A 23,361-nucleotide genomic window follows, 5' to 3' on the forward strand; every position below is an offset into this window, starting at 1 on the left:
TGGGCAACAGCTTCAGACTAAATGCTTTGTTTTCAAATCTTGCATCCAGTTTTAAAACGCCACTCGTATATGAGACTGAATGAATCCGGTTACAGCGATTATCTCAAAATCTTCAGTGGCAGTATAGGAAATGTGTAATCTTTATTTTCATCTAAAGGAGAAACATTCTAAGAGCTACTCTGGGTCAAAGGTCAAACATCATGTTGTTGATTAGTGTTGTGATTCATCTGAGTGTAGAAAGTACCGGAATAGTAAAATACAACACAATTACCGGTTTCAAGGTTGCACAACCGCAAGCTATTATTCTATGCCTTGAGGGTGTGTTTATCAGTAGGAATCTCTTTTTTTCATGCAGCTGCTGTCAAATTGAATCAATGCTAACGCCTACATGCGAACTTTAAGCATAATGTTTCTCCTGTTGTAGCCTGATCATTATTTTGCAGCCTTCTCCTCATTCATTGGGTCAAGCCTATGGGCCTTGGTATTCCAATCTTCAAGTGCCCCCTGTAGGTGTGTTTAGGAACTAAAGCAATTTAATTGGTTCTGCAATTTCAACATGCAAGAAAACATCAATTAATGATTAATTTATTAATAAACAAAAGCATAGAACCATCAGTAGTGTCTGATTATACCTAAAACAACCCAAGCTTGTGAAAGAGGTGAGATCTTAGTCACAAAGTCACAACATTAAATCAATGGCAATTTCTCACAACACATGCTATATAACGTGTAACTCACTCTGGAAAGTGAGCATGTGCAAAGAAAACTGTAATGTAATGTGTCATATTATAAGCTGAGGTAATTTGCAGGTCGACAGCAAAACATCAAGAATGAAAAGACAGCGATGAGGGATGGAGTAATATTGAAGTTGAAAGGGGAAATTATTTTTGTGGATTGTGGAAGTTACTAAAAAGGGACTAGCTATCAGTAGCAGGGGAAGGGGGGCCGCTCCAGAGAGTACAAGCAAAGAAAGGGTGTCATCGGAAAGAGTACTGCGAACGGTTCCAGTAGTACCACTATGGGGGTTCTAGCCATGTGCTGAGCAGGTCGGGATAGGCCTCGCGCACAGTTGCATTGGACAGACTGTGGTGCAAAATGGCTTCTTTGCCTTATAGGGAGTCGCTGTGCATGCTAAGCCATGATTTCTGTTTTCTTGGGTGGATACAAAGTAACGTCAGTGTTTTGAACTGGAGTGTTCAATTGCGATGACATTGAGAATCACACCACTTGACAGCTCTCATGGGTGGGGAGGTCCGGGATTACTAAAAACAGGTAGGGAGTTCACGTCTATTAACACGTGAGGGTTGCTGGTCAGCAGATTCCATAGTCTTAGAGTCGTATCTACTCTTCAGTATGAAGTAAAAAAGCAGTGTCTCTAAGCTCAGCATCATCTCAGCAACGTCTCGCAGTCTTTGAGGAGCCCCCTCACAACCGCCAACTGCACAACAAAACCAGAATGTCCTTTCTGAAAGAAGGCGGAGATGCAACTGAGCAAATCTCAATTCCGTCCCCAGAAGGATAGGCCTTTGATTCCGGTATGTTCAAGGACTGTTTGTGTCTTCTCCAGAGCCTGATCACAGTCACAGGGGAGGGGCTTTGTGCCATCGGAGGCGTTCTTTCTTCAACGCAATTAAAAGCCCTACTGCTGAAGCCAGCAAGGAGCTTTTTGAGTTTCACAGTGACTGTGTTGTGGCTTTTCAAAACACACCTCTCTGAACGGGATTTGACATCTTGGATGAGGAATTGCATCGTATGTTTCATGTGTAATTGGTTAGAAGAATAGCTTTGTCATGTAAAACAGACAAACAGCACATTAGTTTGAGGGTACTCTCAAGCTGAACTCAAAGGTTCAATATGTCTGTGTAATAAAGATAAAAGATTGCCTCAATATTCTCTGTGTCACAAAGTGTTTAGACTAATTAGACACACACAGCTCTAATTGGACACATACAGATACACCAGCAGTACCGTGATTTCACGGTGTGTGTGTGTGTATGTGTGTGTGTGTGTGTGTGTGTGTGTGTGTGTGTGTATGTGAGTGTGTGTGTGTGTGTGTGTGTGTGTGTGTGTGAGTATGTGTGTGTTTGTGTGTGTGTGTGTGTGAGTGTATGTGAGTGTGTGTGTGTGTCTGAGAGTAACAGTAAAATTTGGCAGTAGCAGTACAGTCCTCACTGAGCACTGCAGTGAGCAGCACATCAGAGTGCTTTTTTAATTAACATTTCTCACCCTTTGTGTTGATTGAAAAATAGTGTATTGCTTAGTGAGGATCTGCCTCTAGGGCAGGCAGTGCTAATTGGCCCACCTTTATTACCAGTTCTTTTGGTTCCGGCAGACGTGGCTTTGCCTAGACCCCATGTTTGAACTCATTAGCAGGCTGGGGCCCAGGCTCCTTCCTCTGTCTGTTAGAGATGGCCCTACGTGCCAAATTGTATTGAAACAGAAGCTATTGTTGTTTCCACTACTGCTCAGAGAGGTGCATAGATGAGATGGTAATTGGTGATCATACTGAATGGAATTTCCTTCAGTGTGAGGTCTTCCCTGATGTGTTGGAAGGCAGCCAGTGTGCTTACTTTGTGTGTGTGTTTGTATGTGTGTGTGTCTCCCAGGCTGAGTGTCCCAAGACCGAGTGCTTCGAATCATTGTCGGCCATGGAGTTGGCGGAGCAGATCACCTTGCTGGACCACATTGTCTTCAGAAGCATCCCCTATGAGTAAGTGCCAATCATAGTGATGTCATCCCCTATAAGGAAGCATTAATCACAGTGATGTCATTGCTATGAGTATGTGTCAATCACAATGATGCATGATTGTCCTTATCCCTGACATGGAGGCTGCAACCATGGCCACCTGATAAGTAATGTGTAAAATATTTAAAAATAGAAATTCACTTGAAGTTGAGGATAAAGTGCATTGTGGCTAGTTTGAACTGAAGCCTGACTGTCAGTCACAGTGAAGCCATACGAGAGTGCACAGATACTTATTGAGAGAGAAGGACAAAATGAACATAAACAGGAATCCAACATTCATTCATGACAGTGAAGTTAAGGTACAAAGACGGTAAATGTAGATACAAAATGTTAAATGGAAGTGCAGTGTCTGGTGGGTTTAGCATGGCCATGTCTCTGCAGGGAGTTTCTCGGCCAGGGCTGGATGAAGGTGGACAAAACTGAGCGGACTCCTTACATCATGAAGACCAGCCAGCACTTCAATGATGTAAGTCGTGCGGCAGAGACCTTGTGCTGTCCGTCTCTGCATGCTCTCATATTCTGCTGTCTGTGTGGTGTTAGGTGTGTCACAAGAACTAATACAGTGGTAGGGTGTGATTCATGCAGTGTCACCATGCCTCATCTTTTTAAACTCTGTTCCTGTCTCCCTCTCTGTCTCTCTGTGGCCTGCTCTCTGGCATACTCAACCTCTCTCACTGCCTCTGTCTCCCTCTGTTTCGCTGTCTACATACCGTATACTGACTCTGTCTCCCTCACACACACACACACACACACACACACACACACACACACACACACACACACACACACACACATTGTTTCTCTCCCCAGATGAGTAACCTCGTAGCCTCTCAGATAATGTCCCACACTGACGTGGGCTCCAGGGCCAACTCCATTGAGAAGTGGGTGGCAGTCGCTGACATCTGCCGCTGTCTCAACAACTACAATGGTGTACTGGAGATCACCTCTGCCCTCAACCGCAGCGCCATCTACAGGCTGAAGAAGACATGGGCTAAGGTGTGCAAACAGGTGAGTGCAAGACCCAAACACAGCACATTAGAGTGCTAGTATCATTGATTCTACTACCTGTTTTCAAGGAGGGAGGTTGGTCTGCTGTCATAACAACCAGCAAAAGCACTGCACCCCACAAAAAATGGATCTTTATTTTCTGTCTTTGTGGATTGACCTAAAACATATCTCAAAACCTATTTTAAATAATCTTTCTCCTTACATGCACTTCTTCTTATTCCTCTTTCTACTTTCTTTGAAATATTCTTGTATCACCTTCTATCATTTAACTAGAAAATTTTATTTTTATATTTAATATGTGAATGCCATATTTTAGATTCTGGTTGTTGTGATTTCATGCTCTTCAGTACTTTGGATTCATAAAAGTTGTCCTGTAAATTTGTATTATTTATGTGTTCTTATCATTGATGGTGTATTTTTGCTTATGATTTCTGGCAGACTAAAGCACTGATGGACAAGCTGCAGAAGACAGTGTCGTCTGAAGGGAGGTTTAAGAACCTGCGGGAAACGCTGAAAAAGTAGGAGCTCATTCACCCCTCCCCACCGCACAGCATGCTGCTCTGTCTCTCGCTGTTTGGGTCGGAGGTGCGTCTAAGTAGGGTATCCTCTGTGTGCTCCTCTCCCCTTACAGCTGTAACCCACCCTGTGTGCCCTACCTGGGGATGTACCTGACGGACCTGGCCTTCATCGAGGAGGGGACGCCCAACTTCACGGAGGAGGGCCTGGTAAACTTTTCCAAGATGCGGATGGTAAAGACCCAGAGTCCCGGCGCAGTCACCTCCCACAGTGTTCTCTGTGTCACACTTAAACTCAGAACTGTGCCTGCCATCTCTTATCTCACTTCCATTTCCCTAGGACACAATTTATATTTAGTTCTTGCTCTATACATGTTGCTAACAAACAATGAATAAAGATGTTACTGCTTATTCATCAAGAGCAGGTAGAAATTCACAGATGATTGCACAGATCATCATGATGATCATTTTACTGTGTCTGTGTGATTGGGTGTGGATCTTTTTTTTTCACCAGGCGCATTGCGTGGCCATTTTATTGTAGTGTCTTTCTGCTCATCTGTCTGTCCTTCCCTTGCAGATATCCCACATCATCCGCGAGATCCGACAGTTTCAGCAGACCCCGTACAGGATAGAGCACCAACCCAAGGTAAACCTGTGGTGCATCATGGGTAGTGGTCATCAGGGGTCTTTCCTCAACCCTTTTCACATTTATAGTCAGGCTGCGCACGTTTTAAAATCTGGACAAGTGGCGGAGCTTAACAAGCATGTGTAAACAGTCACTGAAATGATGTGTGTCTGTTTTGTCCAACAATAAACCCGGGAATCATTTTGAGATGCCAATCTAATCGTGAAAACAAGCATGCGCTGTCTTTTTCCATGTATGAACTTACGATTATTTTAAATGAGCAATAAATGATTGTTATGAGGACTTTTTAAAAATTGTACCTGTTCTCACATGCTTTTTCTTCTTTGTTGGGCTTTTGGTTGATTTATATTTCATGTTTATTCTTGTTTAAAAAGTTATGGGATGTTTGCATGGAGGTGGAGGTGTAAAATCATATTGTGTTGCATTGTATTGTCTTGTAACGTTTTGCTGAGGTTATCTCTGGTTTATTCATTTGGTTCAAGTGGTTCAGGCATTCCTGAAGGCCTTGCTCTCCTCTTGCAGGTCACTCAGTACCTGTTGGATAAAACTCTCATCATGGACGAAGACACCCTGTACGAGCTCTCTCTCAAGATTGAACCCAGACTCCCAGCTTGAGCGACCGCTGCGACTGGCAATTTCCCACCCTGCCCATGTGGAGGTGCTAGGGAGAAGAGGGGCGTGGCACATGCGCGTCTGACATTTTGCAAAGCACGGGGCAGGGGGGAGGGGAGGGAGAGAGTGCTGTCATTCAAGCAGGAGGTAGAGTAATAGAGAGGAAGAGAACGTGTAGATGATTCCCTCCGGAATCCTACATTTCAAAGGATGATGTTAAGGTGCTGGCAGTCCAGGCGTTTGGTAAGCGAGGTTGAAGTGTGACTGCTACATTCCAGGTCAAAGGTCAAAGGTTAAGCGATGGGGTCTCACATTAGACGGCATGCAGGTGGTGGGAAGAAGGTATGTCGCTGCTCTCTAAAGTGGACAGGTCAGAAGGACAGTGTAAAAAAAAAAAAAACAAAAGAAATGTAGCATGTACAGAAACAACAAATAGTTCATAGTGCTTTTGGCTTTTCTCTCCAGCTATCTAATCTAAAGTCCTGGTCTTTCACATGGAGGGCTGGAGCATCTGACTCATGCTCTCTCAGACGGTGATGATTTTGACTGCATGAACCTGATCTTTTTTTCTCTTTTCTTTTTTTTTTTTAAATTCTGATTCCTATTTCAACCACAGTGTAGTGTGACAGGAGAGAGGTTGGTGTGCGCGGTGTCTGTTTCGCTACACGGCATGAACTCGTGTTCCACTCATTGCTCTGCAGATTGGTTTGTGAGCTGGCACGTGTCCGTACGACACAAAACCAAACTGACCTGGCTGTTTCGCATCATTGGATGAGTAAATTTGCAATTCAGCATGCCTGCAGAACGTTAGTCACTTTGTTATGACAAAAAATTCTATTATTTTATTAAATCAATTTGAATGCTAATATCAATGCCAGAATAGATGAATCTCATATGTTTAAGCATTTGCCAATTCCGATCAGCAAGAATGAGAAGTAGGTGTTTTTTTTCCAACACTGCTATGGTGCCTTTTATGAATATTTTCTAAATATTGCATAAATGCTTATTAGTAAGTTTCAGAATGGTCATAAAGTGGCATACACTATTCTAAACTAGAAATGAAGGAGCAAAGATTTTTATGTACAGTATATATAAATATGAATAAAACGATAATCAGGAGCTTTAAGATGACGTCAATGCTTCATTTGAGTGTTAGGAGTAAGTGGTCACTTAGTAATCAGTGAGCAGAGTTATTTGCAGTTGTGATGTGCCCAGCGCAAGGGCAGCAAGGTGGCATTTAGCAATCCTGCCCTTTCTCAAATGCTAAGACGTCACACGGTAACCCAGGGCCTGTTTCCTGCCGGCGGATGTACGCAGGAAGGCATTTGAGTAACCTTTCTGTGTGCGCAGAGGGGCACACATTACAAATTAAGAGCTGATGAATTCCTGGATTGAACTAACGAGGCTCTCGTCTCTCCGTCTCGCTCCATTTCTGCCGGCTGGCGGACCGGTGATCCCGGCGGAGCCACGTCCTTTAATGGACAATTTATGCCGCAATGAGTTCTGTTAAACAGATTTCTCATTTCAACTCTATCGCTTCGAAGGGAATGGATTTTAGACTGGCGCAGTGCGCGAGGGAGCAGGTGCTGGGTTCCTTCGGAATGAAAAGATTCACAGAAGTTTGTGCTGGGAACAAGGTCGTTTGCACTGCAGCACTGCGCACAGAAAAGCCCCAGGATTCCTGCCTGCTGAGAAAGATAACTTGCCTGATAGAGGAGGTGACCCACTGAAGTCTTGCCTGTGTTTTAGAATCCAATCTGATATGCTCTGAAATCTTATTTTACTACATTTCAGGGCTGAAATGAAGGTGTTGGGGTGTGGTTACTAGGTCACTGTTGGTTACTGATCAAAGGCTGAGATAAACTTGGCCTTCTATGGGGTAGCGCTACCGGTGAGTGCACAGAAAGGGGCTAGAAATTGACACAACAGCTCCCCCTGCTGGAAGAAAGTTAGGAAATAAAAGTGAATCCTTATGACTTCTAGGGTTCTGACTATCAGACTTTTGAATACAAGGCATCTAGCATGTCAATAACAATACAACATTGTTACTTTATGTGAGGAATAGGTCATAAGGCAGCAGGGGTTAATCTTTACCTCTCCACTGCAACAGTAAATTAGCTGTGTTCTGTGTCTAAAGGCACTTCTAGCCATCTGTTACAGCCGAATGTGGGGATTAGCTACGGATAACAGTCCCAACAGTCAGCATCCCATTGGTCAGATCTAACGTCTTTAGTCTCCCATCACAATGCACTTTTACATTACACGTTTTACAATTACACCAGTACCAATGAAAAGAGAACAGATGACAGAGAATATTTAATTTCTATTTGAATATCTATTTATGAAATGCATGTAGCAATGGATAATTTATTTATGCTGCTTGTAGATTGATAGATATTTTTTCCACTGAGTCTTTTTTGTTACTTTGCTGCTTTCAATGTGTATGTTATTATTCTCTCTTCTCTTTGCACTTCACAGGAAGTGATTACAGGTCACACACTGACATAAAACATTCTTTTCCTTCATCTTAAGTAGCTGTTGTGGTGTCTAACAAAGAGATTGGCAAAATGGTGGCCGGGTACTTTATTACATATAGTGCATGAATAACTTAAACGTTTGCATGTGAAAGACAGTACCATGTGTAAAAAAAGCCACAGTTAAGGTACATTGGGTGACCTAACATCATAGTATAAAACTATCTTGTGTCCTTGAAGTCAGATTGTGGATACCCATTTATTATGTTTCATCCAAGTCAGTCTAACAAGCCACTTCTGAGAACTAAACTTTGAATCGGACTGGAAAAATGTACCCTCCTAAAAGGGTGTTTGGTTTTTCTAATTACTGAATCAATATTTATTGCAAATCATTGCAGAAGGCATGACACAAGTCTAGGATGAAGAATGCAGCCAGGACTTTGCTTAAAAAAATGCTCTCCTGCGTAGAATAAATGCAACTTTATAAATGCACTGATATAATGGTGTGGTTAAAAGGACAATAGATAGAAGGGTGCTGGAAGAGGAAAAGGGAGTTGTACTCTCAGAAATGTAGCTTTGCTTGCGTGACAAGATCTTTGTGTTTAATGTAGTATTTATTTCAGACTATATTTATTTGACCCTTTTCTGTATATAGCGTGCCATGTAAGTGTATTGTATAGGAGTATGATTAGAATATTTTCAATTGTTCTGCTGTGAAACATTTCTTTCCCAAATTATTTTTATTATTGTTATCACAGTTTTTTTTTTTTTTGGATCTTTCACAAGCTACCGTAGACTTTTTTGATGTTTGCAAAAACAGTGAAGAAAAAAATGTAGCAAGTTCATAAGAAACCTTTTTTCATTAGTTTATTTTTCATTAGTCTGTTGTAAATGGCGAGTGCAACCTGCAGGCGAAAGCAGGTAATTGCAGAGCTGGGCAGAGCTGCACAGGCCTGCATGTTGTGCATGTTCCAGAATGAATTTTCTGACCTGGATGGCTGCTTTGTACATTATTGTATAATATTCCTTTTTTCTGTCTTTCTTTTTTTTTGCCCATTGACTCTTATGAAGAATGTACAGCTACTTCTATTCCATGCCTGTATGTAAAATAAAAAAGTCTTTTAAACATCGAACAGTTTCTTTCAAAGTTGTGTTTATTTGTATAGGTCGTGTGTGATTGAAAGCATGAGAGAAATTGAGTGTGTGTGTGTGTGTGTGTGTGTGTGTGTGTGTGTGTGTGTGTGTGTGGGTGGGGTTTGTTTGTTGGGAAAATGAACATTAAATGTAAAGGGTACAATATTTTGTATGCTACAATTAAAATTAAAAATGACTTCATATTAGCCAAAGTCATCACTTTTGGTATTTTGATGGAAAACTGAGAAAGAAAATTACTAGTTGAACATCAAAGATTAATTGAATGTCAAAGTCACCACTAGGTGGTACTGTTTGTGTAGAAAGACATGTGAAACTCCCATTGTATGCCATTAGAATGCTTTAAGGGGTGAGAATCACAGAGGTAGTATATAGCTTCCTTCCATTTTCACAGCCAAAACAGTAAAAATATTTTGGTTAATCAAGAGCCAGTTTCCCTTTGCAGAAACCCAGGTATATGAAGCTACGTTCAGACTGCAGCTAAAAGTGTCCAAATACTGATTTTTTCACTCACTTCAGATGTTTTTAGAACAGTGTAAACTTCAAAATAATACATTAAGTTGCATCTTTTTAGTTCTGATTTGGACCACTTAAATGAGTGGAAAAAAAATTGAGTATCTAGCCATGCAACTTGCATGAGACCTGTGTGTGCATGCTCAGAATCATGGTCCAAATAATGTTTATCTCAAGCTGCATGCAACAGGATACCCTCATTGTTATAATTCTGTATGACTAGACAGACATGACGCCTTTTGCTCTTGTTTATATGTTCATGCTGGACATTTCATTACAGAGAGCTGTTCACAGTGATACTGGATATGAGCCACTTTGAAATAATGACAACACAGTATTTGTCCCGGAAGAGTGTCCTTCTGATGTTCACGTTGCCTGGCTGTGACGAAACCCTGCCCTGTGACAGCGTGTGCCTCTCCTTGGCTGAGCTCCCGCTGCTCTCTGCTACCTGAGCCACAGCAGATGCACGTGTGAGTGTGTGAACTGAGCTGTGGGGGACACTGAAGCCAAGGTCACACATCAGGCTGGCCTCACGTTTTCCAAAGAACCCTGAAGTCGAGCGAGTTCATTTCAATGGGAGCAGTCAGAGTGACAAGATGACAAGATTGGACCTCTAGCCGCATGTTTCAGCTGCTCAGACTTCTTAGTTCTCATCTAGTTTTGATTAAAGAATCTCAGCACTTTGTTTGGTGCCCTATATAAAGCATTCACAACTTCATAACACCCTCTTAGGCACTGCATATGCATTCAAGAACACACCAATCACTACGGGCTGTCATAGAGAGTGTCTCCTTGTAAAATATGATTTTACGATGAGATGTCAAAATGCCATAGTAATATCTCGTATTAATGTTTTTTGACTTTACACAACGCTTTTTTGAAATTGTCATTAGGCTCATCTCACCTTGACAACCTCTTGAGAAGAGCGCTGAAGAAAAATGAAATCCTCCAATACATTTGCATACAAGGTAACAGCTGTGTTCATTGTCAGAAAATGACATGTCTGCTTTTGAACCTAGGCCATAGGTCTCTGCCTACACTCAAGGACAGTGCCTTGCACACTGAATCACTCAGGAGTAACTTTTGACATGAACAACGATATATAAAACACTATGACAGTCTATGGTGTTTGGCATTAGGATTTATGAATGTTTATGTAGTGTTTATGAAATTTTATGTAGCACCCATCTTAGAAAATGTCATGGTCAAACCTGCTGTTCTGTTCACATGCCCATCTGACATTGAAGACTAGGATAAGCAGCAGCCAGACTCATTTGAATTTGAACAAACAATAAACACTGTTCATGTCTTTTAGGAGTTTGTGACCTTGGCATGAAACTTTAACATCAGCATTCATCAAGTGCAAGTTATGGCAGTGTAGCATAGTGGTAAGGAGCAGGACATGTAACCTAAAGGTTGCCAGTTCGATTCCCCGCTGGTGCACTGCTGTTCTACCCTTGGGAAAGGTACTTAACCCAGAATTGCCCCAGTAAATTGTAACCTGTGTAAGTTGTTCTGGATAAGATTGTCTGCTACTGTAATGTAATGTAATGTAAATGACAAGGTAAGCCACAAAACATGTTGTGGCTGAGAGGTAAACAGTGAAACACATCACACTTGCAGAGCTTTGTATCTGACCTGCATTGGTAAATCTAGTTGAAATCCTTGCCTGGGAAGAATAGATTGATGACACACAGCACATCAATCCCAGGCAATTATCAGAGTATGATTTCAATTGTCCTTGCTTGTCAGTAGATGTTGGCGTTATACAATAGATTGTGTTATGTAATTTACTATAGGGGTATTCAGAGTTATTCACTACTTTCACACTTCGACTGTTTTCATTCGTCTCCTGTTTTCTGGCCCCCTGAGAGTAACAGGAGACTTCGTACTCACGCAAACAAACACACACATCTCTTAATCCATGCAGGAAGTGTGTGGGCTGGCCTGAGTGTTCGCCCCTCCCACCAGGGGCTTTGGTATTAGCGTGATCAGCCCACAGAGCTCGGGTTTCTGCGATGACTGTAAATGACACCGGCACAGTACCACTGTCACCTTCAGCGGGATCATGATACCGCTGCTTCATACACGCGACTGCTATGAAAAGCAGCAGTGATCACCTTTCATAAATCAAAGTCGCCTGCTTTTACCTGACCAAAGTCAGCTGACCTTTAGCACATTTACATTTATTTATTTAGCAGACGCTTTTATCCAAAGCGACTTACAAACGTGCATACAGTAAGTATAGCGACAGTACGGGGACAGGATGTGTACAGTTCCACAATGAGACAGTTCTCAGCTGAGAGCAAGGTCTGTTTGAGAACACAGTACTATCAGATTTGTACAATAACAGCGTACAATAGGGCAACTAATACGATACACCTTCAAACAGCAAACAACTTTAGTCTACAACAATGCTTTGAATTCCGGCAAATATTTCTCTATTAGTTAAAACAACTTGGTAAAAGTGCAAATACTTTCTGGATATCTAAAAACAACATCAAAAATGTTCTTCAGGGGAGTAAATTATTTAAAAGGGAATCCTGGAGCTGCTTTCCAAAATGTCATTAGTCTACTGAACAACCACCATTTTAAGTCAACATGTAATTAGAGCTTGAAATGAGCTGTTATCTGAAAAAAGTTGCATTTATCAAGTAACTCTATTCAGATATAGAAAGCACACCCCAAATTAACCTCACAAGATTGTCTAACTGGAGTTTTATTTTCTCAATTTAGACTCATACAGTGGATTACAGTACATTTTAAATGAGCCTTTATCACCAGATTATAGTTCTATAGATCATGTTATAGTACTCCTCTATAGTTCATTTCTAGTTCTGATACATCTTCACACCTTTTCATTGTGCGCAGCAACAAATAGTACATTTCTGTGTGTAGAGGGAGCAAAGGCAACTGACAGCCTTCTCAGAGCAGCAGTTACTGTAAGAATCCCCCGCACTCTCTTGGGGCTGCTTTTAGTGTGGCGTGCGGAGTGTCATGAGTATGTGTGGAGAGGGGGACAGGACAGGATGGGACGGGATGGAACAGGGGTGACAGAGGGACAAATTCCGTGGCGAGCCGTGAAAGGGTTGACCCTGTGAATGAGAGCTCAAGGACACTTCTCGGGGGACGGCAGACGTAGAATCCTGACATGCTGACAGTAGAAATAGGATTGGCCAGAGCGTCAGGCTCTAATCCTGCGCCAGGTCTGTGCGCTGGCTCATTCCTCACTACGCGTGTCTCCCGGAGAGTACAGCAGGGACCCACTCAAGCCTTCACACAGGTAACGATACAGGTGGAGCTCCTCTCTGCTCTCCACAGAGCTAGGGTCTACTTCTCACTTCTTTTGAGCTACCCTGGCACACTTGCGGATAACCTGCGGATGTTTTTTTTTAACTCTGATCATCACGTTGTACTCTTGCGATTAATGTAATTTTTTTTTCATTAACCTGCAAATGTCCGCTATGGTGAGGGTGGGGTGTCTTTGTATTTTATACTTATTTTCAGAATATAATTTCAGGCTGTCTTTGAGTGTATTATTGTACAAGATGCAAGTTAGAGTAAGAAAACCTGGGATGAGGACAAAGTGACTGAACCCCAAAGACTGAGGAGACACTTAGGGATTGGAATTTTTTTGTATTTTTTTGTATTTATGCATTAACACAGAGACATGGATCAAAATGTTTTGTAATATTTGATTATCTAGGTTATATTGTTTGAATAGAATTAGCGGACTGAACATCTGAACAGCTCAGGTTATTTTAGACTTCAGGGACTTTAAGAAAAGATCATTTTTTTATACTGCAAAATGTAACACACAATGACAAGACTTTGTTTTCAACCAGTTTTCAGTTCCTGCCCTTAGCAGCATGTCTACATTTGCCTGACTTACCTTGTCATGACCCTCTGCAAGTTATGAACTTTTTCCAGCAAAACCAGCACTTCATTTTGTATCAGTTACTCCTAGCGATAGCATCCTGTATTACTGTCTGCTAAAAGTAATCCCAAATTAGATAGACAGGTAATCCTCTCTTGCTCCCAAGCCGTTAACTGGGGCAACGTTAACTGAATACACTTACACAGCCACCATTCATAATGCCTTGATGTCAGTTGAATATTGGAGATGGGGAGGGAGTGGTCTTTCTCTCGCCCTCTCACCTCTGGATCCCCGTCCTGTCCTACGTCCTCTGGGAGACCCTCTGATGGAGGGAGCTGTCATGCTGGATCATGCGGGGATCTATTCCAGTATAGACTTGGCAGTAAAGCTTAATCGAGTCGTGCTTCTAATAATACAGCTCTCCCTGTCTGCAGCCCGCAGGGCTCCTGTATAGCTTCAGCCCTCTCAGAATCAGTAAAAATAGCTGTCTGCGTGCCGGCTGGAAGAATAAAGGACCAGATCATTACAACCAGTGCTACGCTTGCGTTGCATCGCTGGTCTCTATTTTTGCAGTCTTATTGTTTCCGCTCTGACAGGATTAGCTGTGTGAGTGGAGTGTTCTTGATTTCTCTCACTATTGAAAGAGGACACTGTCCTTTTGGGCACAGGGAAGCGCAGCTCATGGGACCATTGTTCACATCTACCAAGACAGGTGTTAGCTTGACTCCTGATACACACGGCGTTCTTGAAACTTCTCACCTGAAGTAAGAACAAGAATGAACTTATTAATCACACGTGCTTATCACCAGTAGTAGACATCCACAAGTACAGCAATTAATCCTAAATGCAATAACTGGCACTAGATTTAAGATTATCCTTTCAGAGAAATTCAAAGGTGGCCTTGTCCCATTTAGTGGGTGGAAATAAAGATCCAGTGCAATTGGATTGCAGACCCTCATCCATGTGATTCAGCATTGACCCCTAATGGTAAACTGTTATTGTATCCCTCTACGGTCTAATGCTGGCAGAACCTAAAGTCTTGTGGAAAACATGAAGGTTGCTCATGGTTCACAAGGACACAGATGGACACAAAGTCCAATAGGAACATATGAATTTCATAGCTAAACATTGCATTATTTAAATTTCCAATTAATATGAATAATATGACTTTTACATTATTGTCATTTAGTAGATGCTCTTATCCAGAGCAACTTACAGTTTCATCCATACAGCTGGATAATTTGCTGTGGCAATTGTGGGTTAAGTAAGCCCACAACAATCAAACCAGCAACTTTTTGGTTACGAGCTTGCACCATAACACTACGCCACACTGCTGCCCTAGACCTGAAGAACTTATTATAGGTTCATTCCATACTCAAGGGTGCAAGTGAAAACTTACACCAAGGACCTGAACCTGCAAACGTCCAGTTATAAATCGAATTCCCTAACCGGTGCTCTCCTCCTCTTCTGCAAACAGTTGACCTGACTCTGGAAGGACTGACTGACCAGGATGGCGAGCTCGTTCACTCGAATTCTGTCTGGTCGCAACACAGCGATGGTGCTGGCCAGTGTTGGCGCTGGGACGCTGGCATCTGGCTACCTGCTGAGTGACTCTGTCAAAGAGGGCGTGGCCGCTGCTGAAAGGAAGAAGCTCTACCCTCCCAGGTGAGTGGGTGGCGGATCCCTTTGAGTTCAACTCCCTGGACTCCACGTGCTCCCTGAAACTGCCATTTCACCCCTTCCAGAGACTCAGTGTATCAGGGACACTGCAATACGAACGTATTGCAAGATGTGAAAGGTGCCAAAGGGATTCGGGACCAACAGGTCTTGCACATTTTTTGGACTGCTCCGAATGAAGGGATGGCGGGGCGGGGAACTGGGGAAAATTTCTGTCAAACTGCTGTCCCTCCATTTTCACACTGAAGGGCCCCTGATATCTAGACCTGTGCAGAGAAAGAGGTTTCAGGACTTTGGAGCACACAGGCGGGGACCATGGCTGCACTGTGGGAGGCCCGTCGCCTCTCATTCTCTGTCAGGTTAATCCCGGGGTCTGGCCGTCTGACCAGATTAGCATGGCGCTTAGCCACACACGAGGTCCACGGAGTGGAGTGGGGGTAAATGTTAAAGGGAGCACATACTGCACTGTGCTGACGGGACAGAGAGAGAACTAGCTGTTCCGTAACATGAAGCAGTGTATTTGCATGCCTCTGTTTTGGTTTTTACTGCACAGCACTGTCTGACCTGTTTAGGTGTCCCCACACACACACACACACTCGGAACATGTGTTCTGAATCACATTGCCATGCCCCTTTGATGATTGCTACCCTAGTCATGGCAAATGATATCTTATGACAGGGTGCTCCGTGGATCTGAGTGAAAGGCTAAGAGGGAGAGAGTGAAATTTGAGAAGCCACCCTCGAGTAGAAAGGCCCCAGCAGCAGTTTCACCTAATGGCATCTGACACACTGGGCTCGAGAAGAGGCCCGTTTTAAATCACTCAACTGAACGCGTTCTGGACCTGTCTCATTCGGCCCAACCTCAGCAACATATGGATAATGAGATTACCTAACCCCACACCCCACCAAAGCAAAATCTCAACCCTGTTCACTGTTACAGTCCCAGAGCTGAATGTCCATAAGGATTAGTTTAGCGGGGCTGCAGTCTGAATGCATGCCGTCTGCAGTAGTTTTAAACTGTATATAGCATGTGTGTATTCATTGGATTAGAGAGAGCTCTTAATGTAGCTTGCATACCAACGGGGATATGATTAAAACACATTGTGCACAACATGTAGGTCTAATGACAAGCATCATTTAGCTACCCTTTAGCTATACCTGTATATGTAAACAGCAGACGACAGACATTACTGGGAAATTGTCTAAGTTACTTTTTTAATCCATTGACACAGCTGAATAGTTGCTACTTTTCATCAGGATCTTTATGACAGCTGTGCCCCAGCAGAGATTTGAAACTGCAACCCTCTGGTGCAGTTCCCTTTCCATTGTACATTCCGCACTGTCTCTACAGAGTACCACGACAGCCCAGTTTCGTGCAGCTGGTTGAGATGCAGGAGCAGCAGTTCTGTCCACTTATTGCTCCCTGTCTCCCACCAGTGCCGACTACCCTGATCTGCGCAAACATAACAACTGCATGGCGTCGGCGCTGACCCCGGCCATCTACGCCCACCTGAGGGACAAGGCCACACCCAACGACTGGACCCTTGACCAGTGCATCCAGACGGGCGTGGACAACCCTGGGCACCCCTTCATCAAGACCGTGGGCATGGTGGCTGGGGACGAGGAGAGCTATGAGGTACTGCAAAGGGAGCAGGGTTGGGGGTAGAAGACCAGGGAGTCAGCATTAGGACAGGACAAGGAAGAAGAGGGCATAAAATCCAGAATGCCTCCATTTTGGTTCTTATTTTCTGTTTTACCACTGTTTTCCAACCTATCCATTGTCTTTCAATTTATCTAGACTGGAAAAGAGAAATACGGGAAAAGAACACTCCCCTGTTTTTTTTTTTTGGAATTCTTACAAATCATATTAGTTTCATGCAACCTCTCCCATGCCTACACATTAATATCCATTGTGATGAGTGCCTTTGTCATGATATGACTGTAGGTGTTTGCTGAGATATTTGACCCAGTCATCAAGGACAGGCACAATGGGTATGACCCCAAAACCATGAAGCACCCCACTGACCTGGACAGCTCAAAGGTATGGACTGGAAACACACCCCTCCCCCTCTACCCCCTGCCCCCTCTATCTCAGTGTACTGTAATTGGTTACATTACATAACATAACATGCATTACATGCTATCCAGAATGCCCTCCATAGCTGACATTATTACATATTGCCCATGTGTACAGCTTGATGCTTCACTGAAACAATTTTGGAAAAGTGCCGTGCTCAAGGGTACAGCAGGAGTTCCCAACAAGGATACTGACTCAGCAACCACTGGGTCATGTACCCAGCTCCTATTTATGCAAACTACTTGCCACTCTTCGTACTTAGGTACAGTGTAACTTCTGCGTACTCACTCATAGTTACTTAGCACTTATATTAATATTTTTTTAAAACCTATTTTTAAAATCTGTTTGTAGCTTTTGTTATGACATTTGATATTACCATCTGCAGTTTAACTTACTGGTAAGGATCAGGTCTTGTAACCAAAAGGTTGCTGGTTCAATTCCCCACTGGGACACCACTGCTATACCCTTGGGTAAGGTACTTAACTCAGAACGGCCTCTGTAAATATCCAGCTATATAAATAGATAACATGTAAAAACAGTAACCTCTGTAAGTCATTTTGGATAGGACTGTCTGATAAATTCCAATGATATAATGTAATGTAATCTCACTATAGTTTAATTACACAATATTTATGTACACAGTAGTAACTATGCAGGTATGCAGAAGTCAGACACAGGACACCAGAGCCACGAGCCTCCCTCTCCCTGTTAGATCACCTCTGGGATGTTTGATGAGAACTACGTGCTGTCCTCCCGTGTGCGCACTGGCCGTAGCATTCGGGGGCTGAGCCTGCCCCCTGCCTGCAGCCGCTCCGAGAGGCGGGAGGTGGAGCGCGTGGTGGTGCAGGCCCTGTCCGGCCTGAAGGAAGACCTCACCGGCCGCTACTACAGCCTGGGGGAGATGACCGAGGAGGAGCAGCAGCGGCTCATCGATGTAAGAGACTGACTGTCTGCTCTGTGGCCTGCTACTCCCAGCTATATTCACACCCACTACTTTTAGCCACTCCCACCTATACTCACACCCACTACGTTCAGCCACTCCCAGCTATACTCACACCCACTACGCTCAGCCACTCCCAGCTATACTCACACTCACTACACTCAGCCACTCCCAGCTATACTCACACCCACTACACTCAGCCACTCCCAGCTATACTCACAGCCACTACGCTCAGTCACTCCCAGCTATACTCACACCCACTATGTTCAGCCACTCCCAGCTATACTCACAGCCACTACACTCATCCGCTCCCAGCTATACTCACACCCACAAGAGAGACAGTCAATGGCCAGCTCATACTCAACACTAGAGACAATTTTGCTCACCTTGCATTCACTACAGACAAAGTCACACCCTTCTATTCATAACCAGCAGCGACAACAGTCACTCATAGTGCAATTAACAAGCAAACACAGAAACATTCACTTCCTATTTAATTCACAGGCAACACTGATATTCTGTCCCTTCTTAGATAATTCATGCCCACCAGAGAAACCATCACTCTCTCCCTAATTCTTATCCAAAGCCAAAACCCCCAGTCCTATTCACACACAAACAAAAGAGACAGTCACTCCTGTCTCTGATTAACAACCAGCACAGTGAAATATGAAGTCACAGCAAGGAGTCACTCCTACTTCCTTGCATACCTATCACTTAGGCAGTTCATTCACAGCAGTGTAATTCACACTGACACAGAGACATACAATGTAATTATAACACACACACACACACACACACACACATACATATAAAATTAAACAGATAAGATATGTGTTGTGGGTAAATTTAGACCTTTGACCTGGTCACTCTGTCCCTCCAATGCTGGCACCCTTCAGGAACACTTCCTGTTTGATAAGCCAGTCTCTCCTCTGCTAACTGCAGCTGGGATGGCCAGAGACTGGCCAGATGCTCGAGGAATTTGGTAAGACCAAAGATATAGTCAACTTCCTGACGTACCTTTCCAGCGGTAGTTAATCCCCCTTTTCCTGTGTCCAGTATCTGGTCCCATGGGGACTCTTAAAAGGAATAACTTTCACTTTCTGATGTACCTGGACAACCCTGCCCCTTTCCAGCGGTAGTGAATCCCCCTTTTCCTGTGTCCAGTATCTGGTCCCATGGGGACTCTTAAAAGGAATAACTTTCACTTCCTGATGTACCTGGACAACCCTGCCCCTTTCCAGCAGTAGTGAATCCTCCTTTTCCTGTGTCCAGTATCTGGTCCCATGGGGACTCTTAAAAGGAATAACTTTCACTTCTTGATGTACCTGGACAACCCTGCCCCTTTCCAGCAGTAGTGAATCCCCCTTTTCCTGTGTCCAGTATCTGGTCCCATGGGGACGCTTAAAAGGAATAACTTACCCTTGACCTTGCTATTTAACTTCCTCTGAGTTTTTGTTTCTTGGGTTTGGGCCATAATTATTTTAATAAATCATTTGCTTGGCAGGTGCCTTTATTCAGATCAGCTTCTCATTTGATACTCTCTGGAATCCATTTACACAATGTAGTTATACTGGAGCAACATAGGTAAAAAAACAGCTTTACTTGATAAAACTGCAATGTAACTTAATATAAAATACTTGATAAACATACAACTACAGTCTACAGACTTGAGTCCAGAATACTGAAGCACATATTATTTTTTAATTCCATGATAGATGCCTGGATAAAAACCAATACCCTCTACTGGCTTTATAGGAGCTTGGGCAAATTAGATGACAGCTTAGTGCATTGGTCTGGTGTCCCTTTCGAGCAGAACATTGTATCCCTTTGATCCTTTCCTCACCCTCTCCTCTTGCCTCTCTGCCGCCTCCTGATGGCCCGCTCACTGCAGGACCACTTCCTCTTTGACAAGCCTGTCTCCCCCTTGCTGACATGTGCAGGGATGGCCCGCGATTGGCCAGATGGCAGGGGAATCTGGTACGGCGTGTGAGGCATGCATCGCCATGAGACCTATGCTTCGTTTATACTGCATGCTGGCATGACACTTTCACAGGACACTGTCACATCACAAGACACTCAAAAAGGGGAAACTATTTGTCACAGTTTCATCTATAATTTGTGTAGCACCTCACTTCCGGGTCCCACACTTCTGGGCTTTTTAAAAAAGGAACAGTGCCCTCAGTGCTGACAGAGAGCAGTTGCGTCTGAATTGGCATACAATGTAAAATGACTGTCTTTTCAGTCTGAGCTGAAATAATAGGGAGTTTTGGTGGCAATGGGGGTCAAACAGCATATGTCACAATCCAATTAGCGGCCAAGGCCAAATAAGACATGTTTGACAGTAGAATATCAGGTGCTCTCACAGCTGATTGGCTACTACAGTATTATTGCATGTCGAATGCAGTGGTTCCTCTCTTTGGCGTGGACCCACCTAACAGCATGCGACCTTGTCTTGGCATTTTTGGCCCCCAGTGTTGGCCCAGGTGCTTGTGGCTTTTTTTCCCGTCTCATCCCACTCTCCCAACCTGCAGGCACAACAACGAGAAGACATTCTTGATATGGATCAACGAGGAGGACCACACCCGCGTCATCTCTATGGAGAAAGGGGGAAACATGAAGAGGGTGTTTGAGAGGTTCTGCCGGGGGCTTTTAGAGGTACAGCCAAGATCATCTGTCACAAAATGAATTTATTTTACCTGGACACTGGTTTGTCACACCTGATAGACATGATTCACTCTGTGGACAGGGATAAAAAGAATGTTGTTGAACAGCAATGCTAGAGCTTCCAGTTGCCTGTACAGTTGGTACTCACTCAAGCCCAAAATACCCAGGAGGCTACTGGATACTGGCATGAGAACGGTGAACTGATTTCAAATGTCACACACACTAGATGAAAGTGTACCGACTGCCTTGGCCTGTTGCCTATACCAATAACCTTATGTATAGTCTTACTAATACTGAAGGTGTTTGTGAAGATTGCTCACACAGACAAGAGCTATGAAGAGGAAAGCAATGAATATTTGATGCTGTATTGATGCTACATGTTGACATTGGGTTTTGCACTGTGTATGAATCTGATATGCTTATCTAGTAGTTTTTTGCAAATGTGTGAATTGTGGGTTCATGAATGAGTGTGTGTATTTGTGTGTCTGTGTGTGGAGAGTGTGTGCATGTAGCTAGTACACTTGTATGCATTTGTATTAAAAAGGAAGTGTATGTATACGTATATGTACGTATTTGTTGTTCATTAAGGAGACAGTTTCCGTGTGCAGCAGATTTGTATTTTGTGTGTGTGTGTGTGTTTGTGTAATTGCATGTGTGTTTACAGTATGTGTGTCTGTGTGGGGACACTATGTGTGTGTACTCCTGGCTGGCGGTCCTGGGTATACGTGTGTGAGTGTGTGTGTGTACTCCTGTTTGATGGTCCTGTGTGTATGTGTACGTGTGTGTGCTTAAAGAACCCACATGAGTGTATGTGTGTAATCTTGTCTGACAACCCTCTGTCTGTGTATGAGTGTGCATGTAAAGGAGGTATGTGTGCGTGTGTGTTTGGGGTGTATAGTATGCGTATGTACCCCAGTCTGATGGCCCTGTGTGTGTGCGTGTGTGTGTGTATGTGTGTGTTCAGGTGGAGCGGCTGATTAAGGAGCGGGGCTGGGAGTTCATGTGGAATGAGCACCTGGGCTACATCCTGACCTGCCCCTCCAATCTGGGCACAGGTCTGAGGGCCGGCGTTCACGTGCGCCTGCCCAACCTCAGCAAGGTACAGCATCCTACCTCCCCACCACCACTGATCCCTCTTAACCCTCTCCCAAAAATGGGCTCTCCCAGTAACCGCGTGGCACACTCTTCCTTCTGCAGGACCCCCGCTTCCCCAAGATCCTCAACAACCTACGCCTTCAGAAAAGGGGTACTGGGGGTGTGGACACTGCTGCCGTGGGCGACATCTTTGACATTTCCAACAATGACCGTCTGGGCAAATCCGAGGTAAGGCCCTGTGCAGGAAGATTTAGCTGGTCAGACGGCGTCTTCCAATCACAGCACAAATTGTGCTTTTTGGGGTTTTTCCATTTTTTTCTCTTTCATCACCAGGGTTGGAACATCTGTTTTTTTTTTCAACTGCACCGGTAATGCATACAGCTATTCACCTGTTACTATCTGGCTGAATGTGTTATTGAATACCTGTATGATCACAGATTAATTCAAATGTATTTTACAAAATTACAGACAGTTTTGATTTTATGCCATATGTAGAAATGGCATACAATTAAAATTAGATTAAAGCTACACATGCAAAAAGAGAAAAAAAAAACTTTCATAGGTATAAATTCTTCTTATACATTTTTATGTTTTACATAATGATGTGCTTTTTCCAGGTGGAGCTGGTCCAGCTGGTGATTGATGGGGTCAACTACCTCATTGATTGTGAGAAGAAACTGGAAATAGGCCAGGACATCAAGATTCCAGCCCCCATCCCCCAGTTCAAAAAGTGATCCCCCCACTTTCTCATGAGGGTGATGGGACCACCTGTTGCCGGGACACGGGCGGACACTCCTTCTGCTTGCTGTAATACTGAAGGTCTTACACGTACTCTAGCCTCAATAAACCAGTCTGATAAGTCACCCTGTGTCCCGCCTGCTTTTATCGAAGGAATTCCGTTGGGTATGGAGAGTTGCTGAGCCCCAGCCTCGGTTCTGTTTCAGAGTGACAGGGCTCAAAGACAGTCAGCTGGTATGCTCCTGTATAGAGACAGGCTCGAGGTGGGCAAAATAAAGAGTGCACGCTTGACTTCAAAACAGCCCGGTTTATCTGGCATCTTGGAGGCTGTCATGATGAAATGCTCTGAAATGTTAGAAAAGAGTTATTAAGAGTTCATTCTCTATAAGTTTTTTTTCATGGATGGGATTTGGGGTGCTAAAATAGTCCATTTCCAGTCATTTCCTATATAAGTAGGAAGAAACAAACCAAGAAAAAAAGCAGTGGTTGAAAGCCACCACATGGCTTTCAAACCATATGGCTGGTAATGCTCATTCATGGTAAGGAGCACATCTGGACACCATCAACCAAACAAGAAAAAAACCCACACCTAGCAGCCATATTGAGATGAGGCTTATGACTTAAAAAG

The 23,361-nt window shown here is 43.6% G+C and overlaps 2 protein-coding genes across 3 annotated transcripts in view; both read left to right on the top strand.

The window, feature by feature from the left end:
• Positions 1-7,880, top strand: part of rasgrf2b (Ras protein-specific guanine nucleotide-releasing factor 2b) — a 62,279-nt gene extending 54,399 nt beyond the window's left edge. Inside the window, exons 22-28 of one of the 2 annotated variants that reach the window (XM_036526310.1) lie at positions 2,607-2,710; positions 3,128-3,212; positions 3,557-3,754; positions 4,193-4,272; positions 4,386-4,503; positions 4,847-4,915; positions 5,438-7,880. In XM_036526310.1, coding sequence (XP_036382203.1) covers positions 2,607-2,710; positions 3,128-3,212; positions 3,557-3,754; positions 4,193-4,272; positions 4,386-4,503; positions 4,847-4,915; positions 5,438-5,530 — 747 coding nt within the window. In that variant the 3' untranslated portion in view covers positions 5,531-7,880. The remainder of the gene's footprint in view (positions 1-2,606; positions 2,711-3,127; positions 3,213-3,556; positions 3,755-4,192; positions 4,273-4,385; positions 4,504-4,846; positions 4,916-5,437) is intronic. The other variant, XM_036526311.1, reaches the window with a different exon arrangement.
• A 4,997-nt stretch (positions 7,881-12,877) lies between these two features.
• LOC118776214 (creatine kinase S-type, mitochondrial-like) lies at positions 12,878-22,826 on the top strand. Its single transcript, XM_036526333.1, has 10 exons — positions 12,878-12,949; positions 15,021-15,208; positions 16,657-16,855; positions 17,165-17,260; positions 18,009-18,230; positions 20,128-20,213; positions 20,768-20,891; positions 21,865-21,999; positions 22,098-22,223; positions 22,613-22,826. Exons 2-10 carry the CDS (start codon positions 15,054-15,056, stop codon positions 22,727-22,729), a joined length of 1,260 nt encoding a protein of 419 aa, XP_036382226.1. The 5' UTR covers positions 12,878-12,949; positions 15,021-15,053; the 3' UTR covers positions 22,730-22,826.
• Positions 22,827-23,361: the final 535 nt, after the last annotated feature.

This window comes from Megalops cyprinoides, chromosome 4 (assembly GCF_013368585.1).
Source record: "Megalops cyprinoides isolate fMegCyp1 chromosome 4, fMegCyp1.pri, whole genome shotgun sequence".
Taxonomy (NCBI): domain Eukaryota; kingdom Metazoa; phylum Chordata; class Actinopteri; order Elopiformes; family Megalopidae; genus Megalops; species Megalops cyprinoides.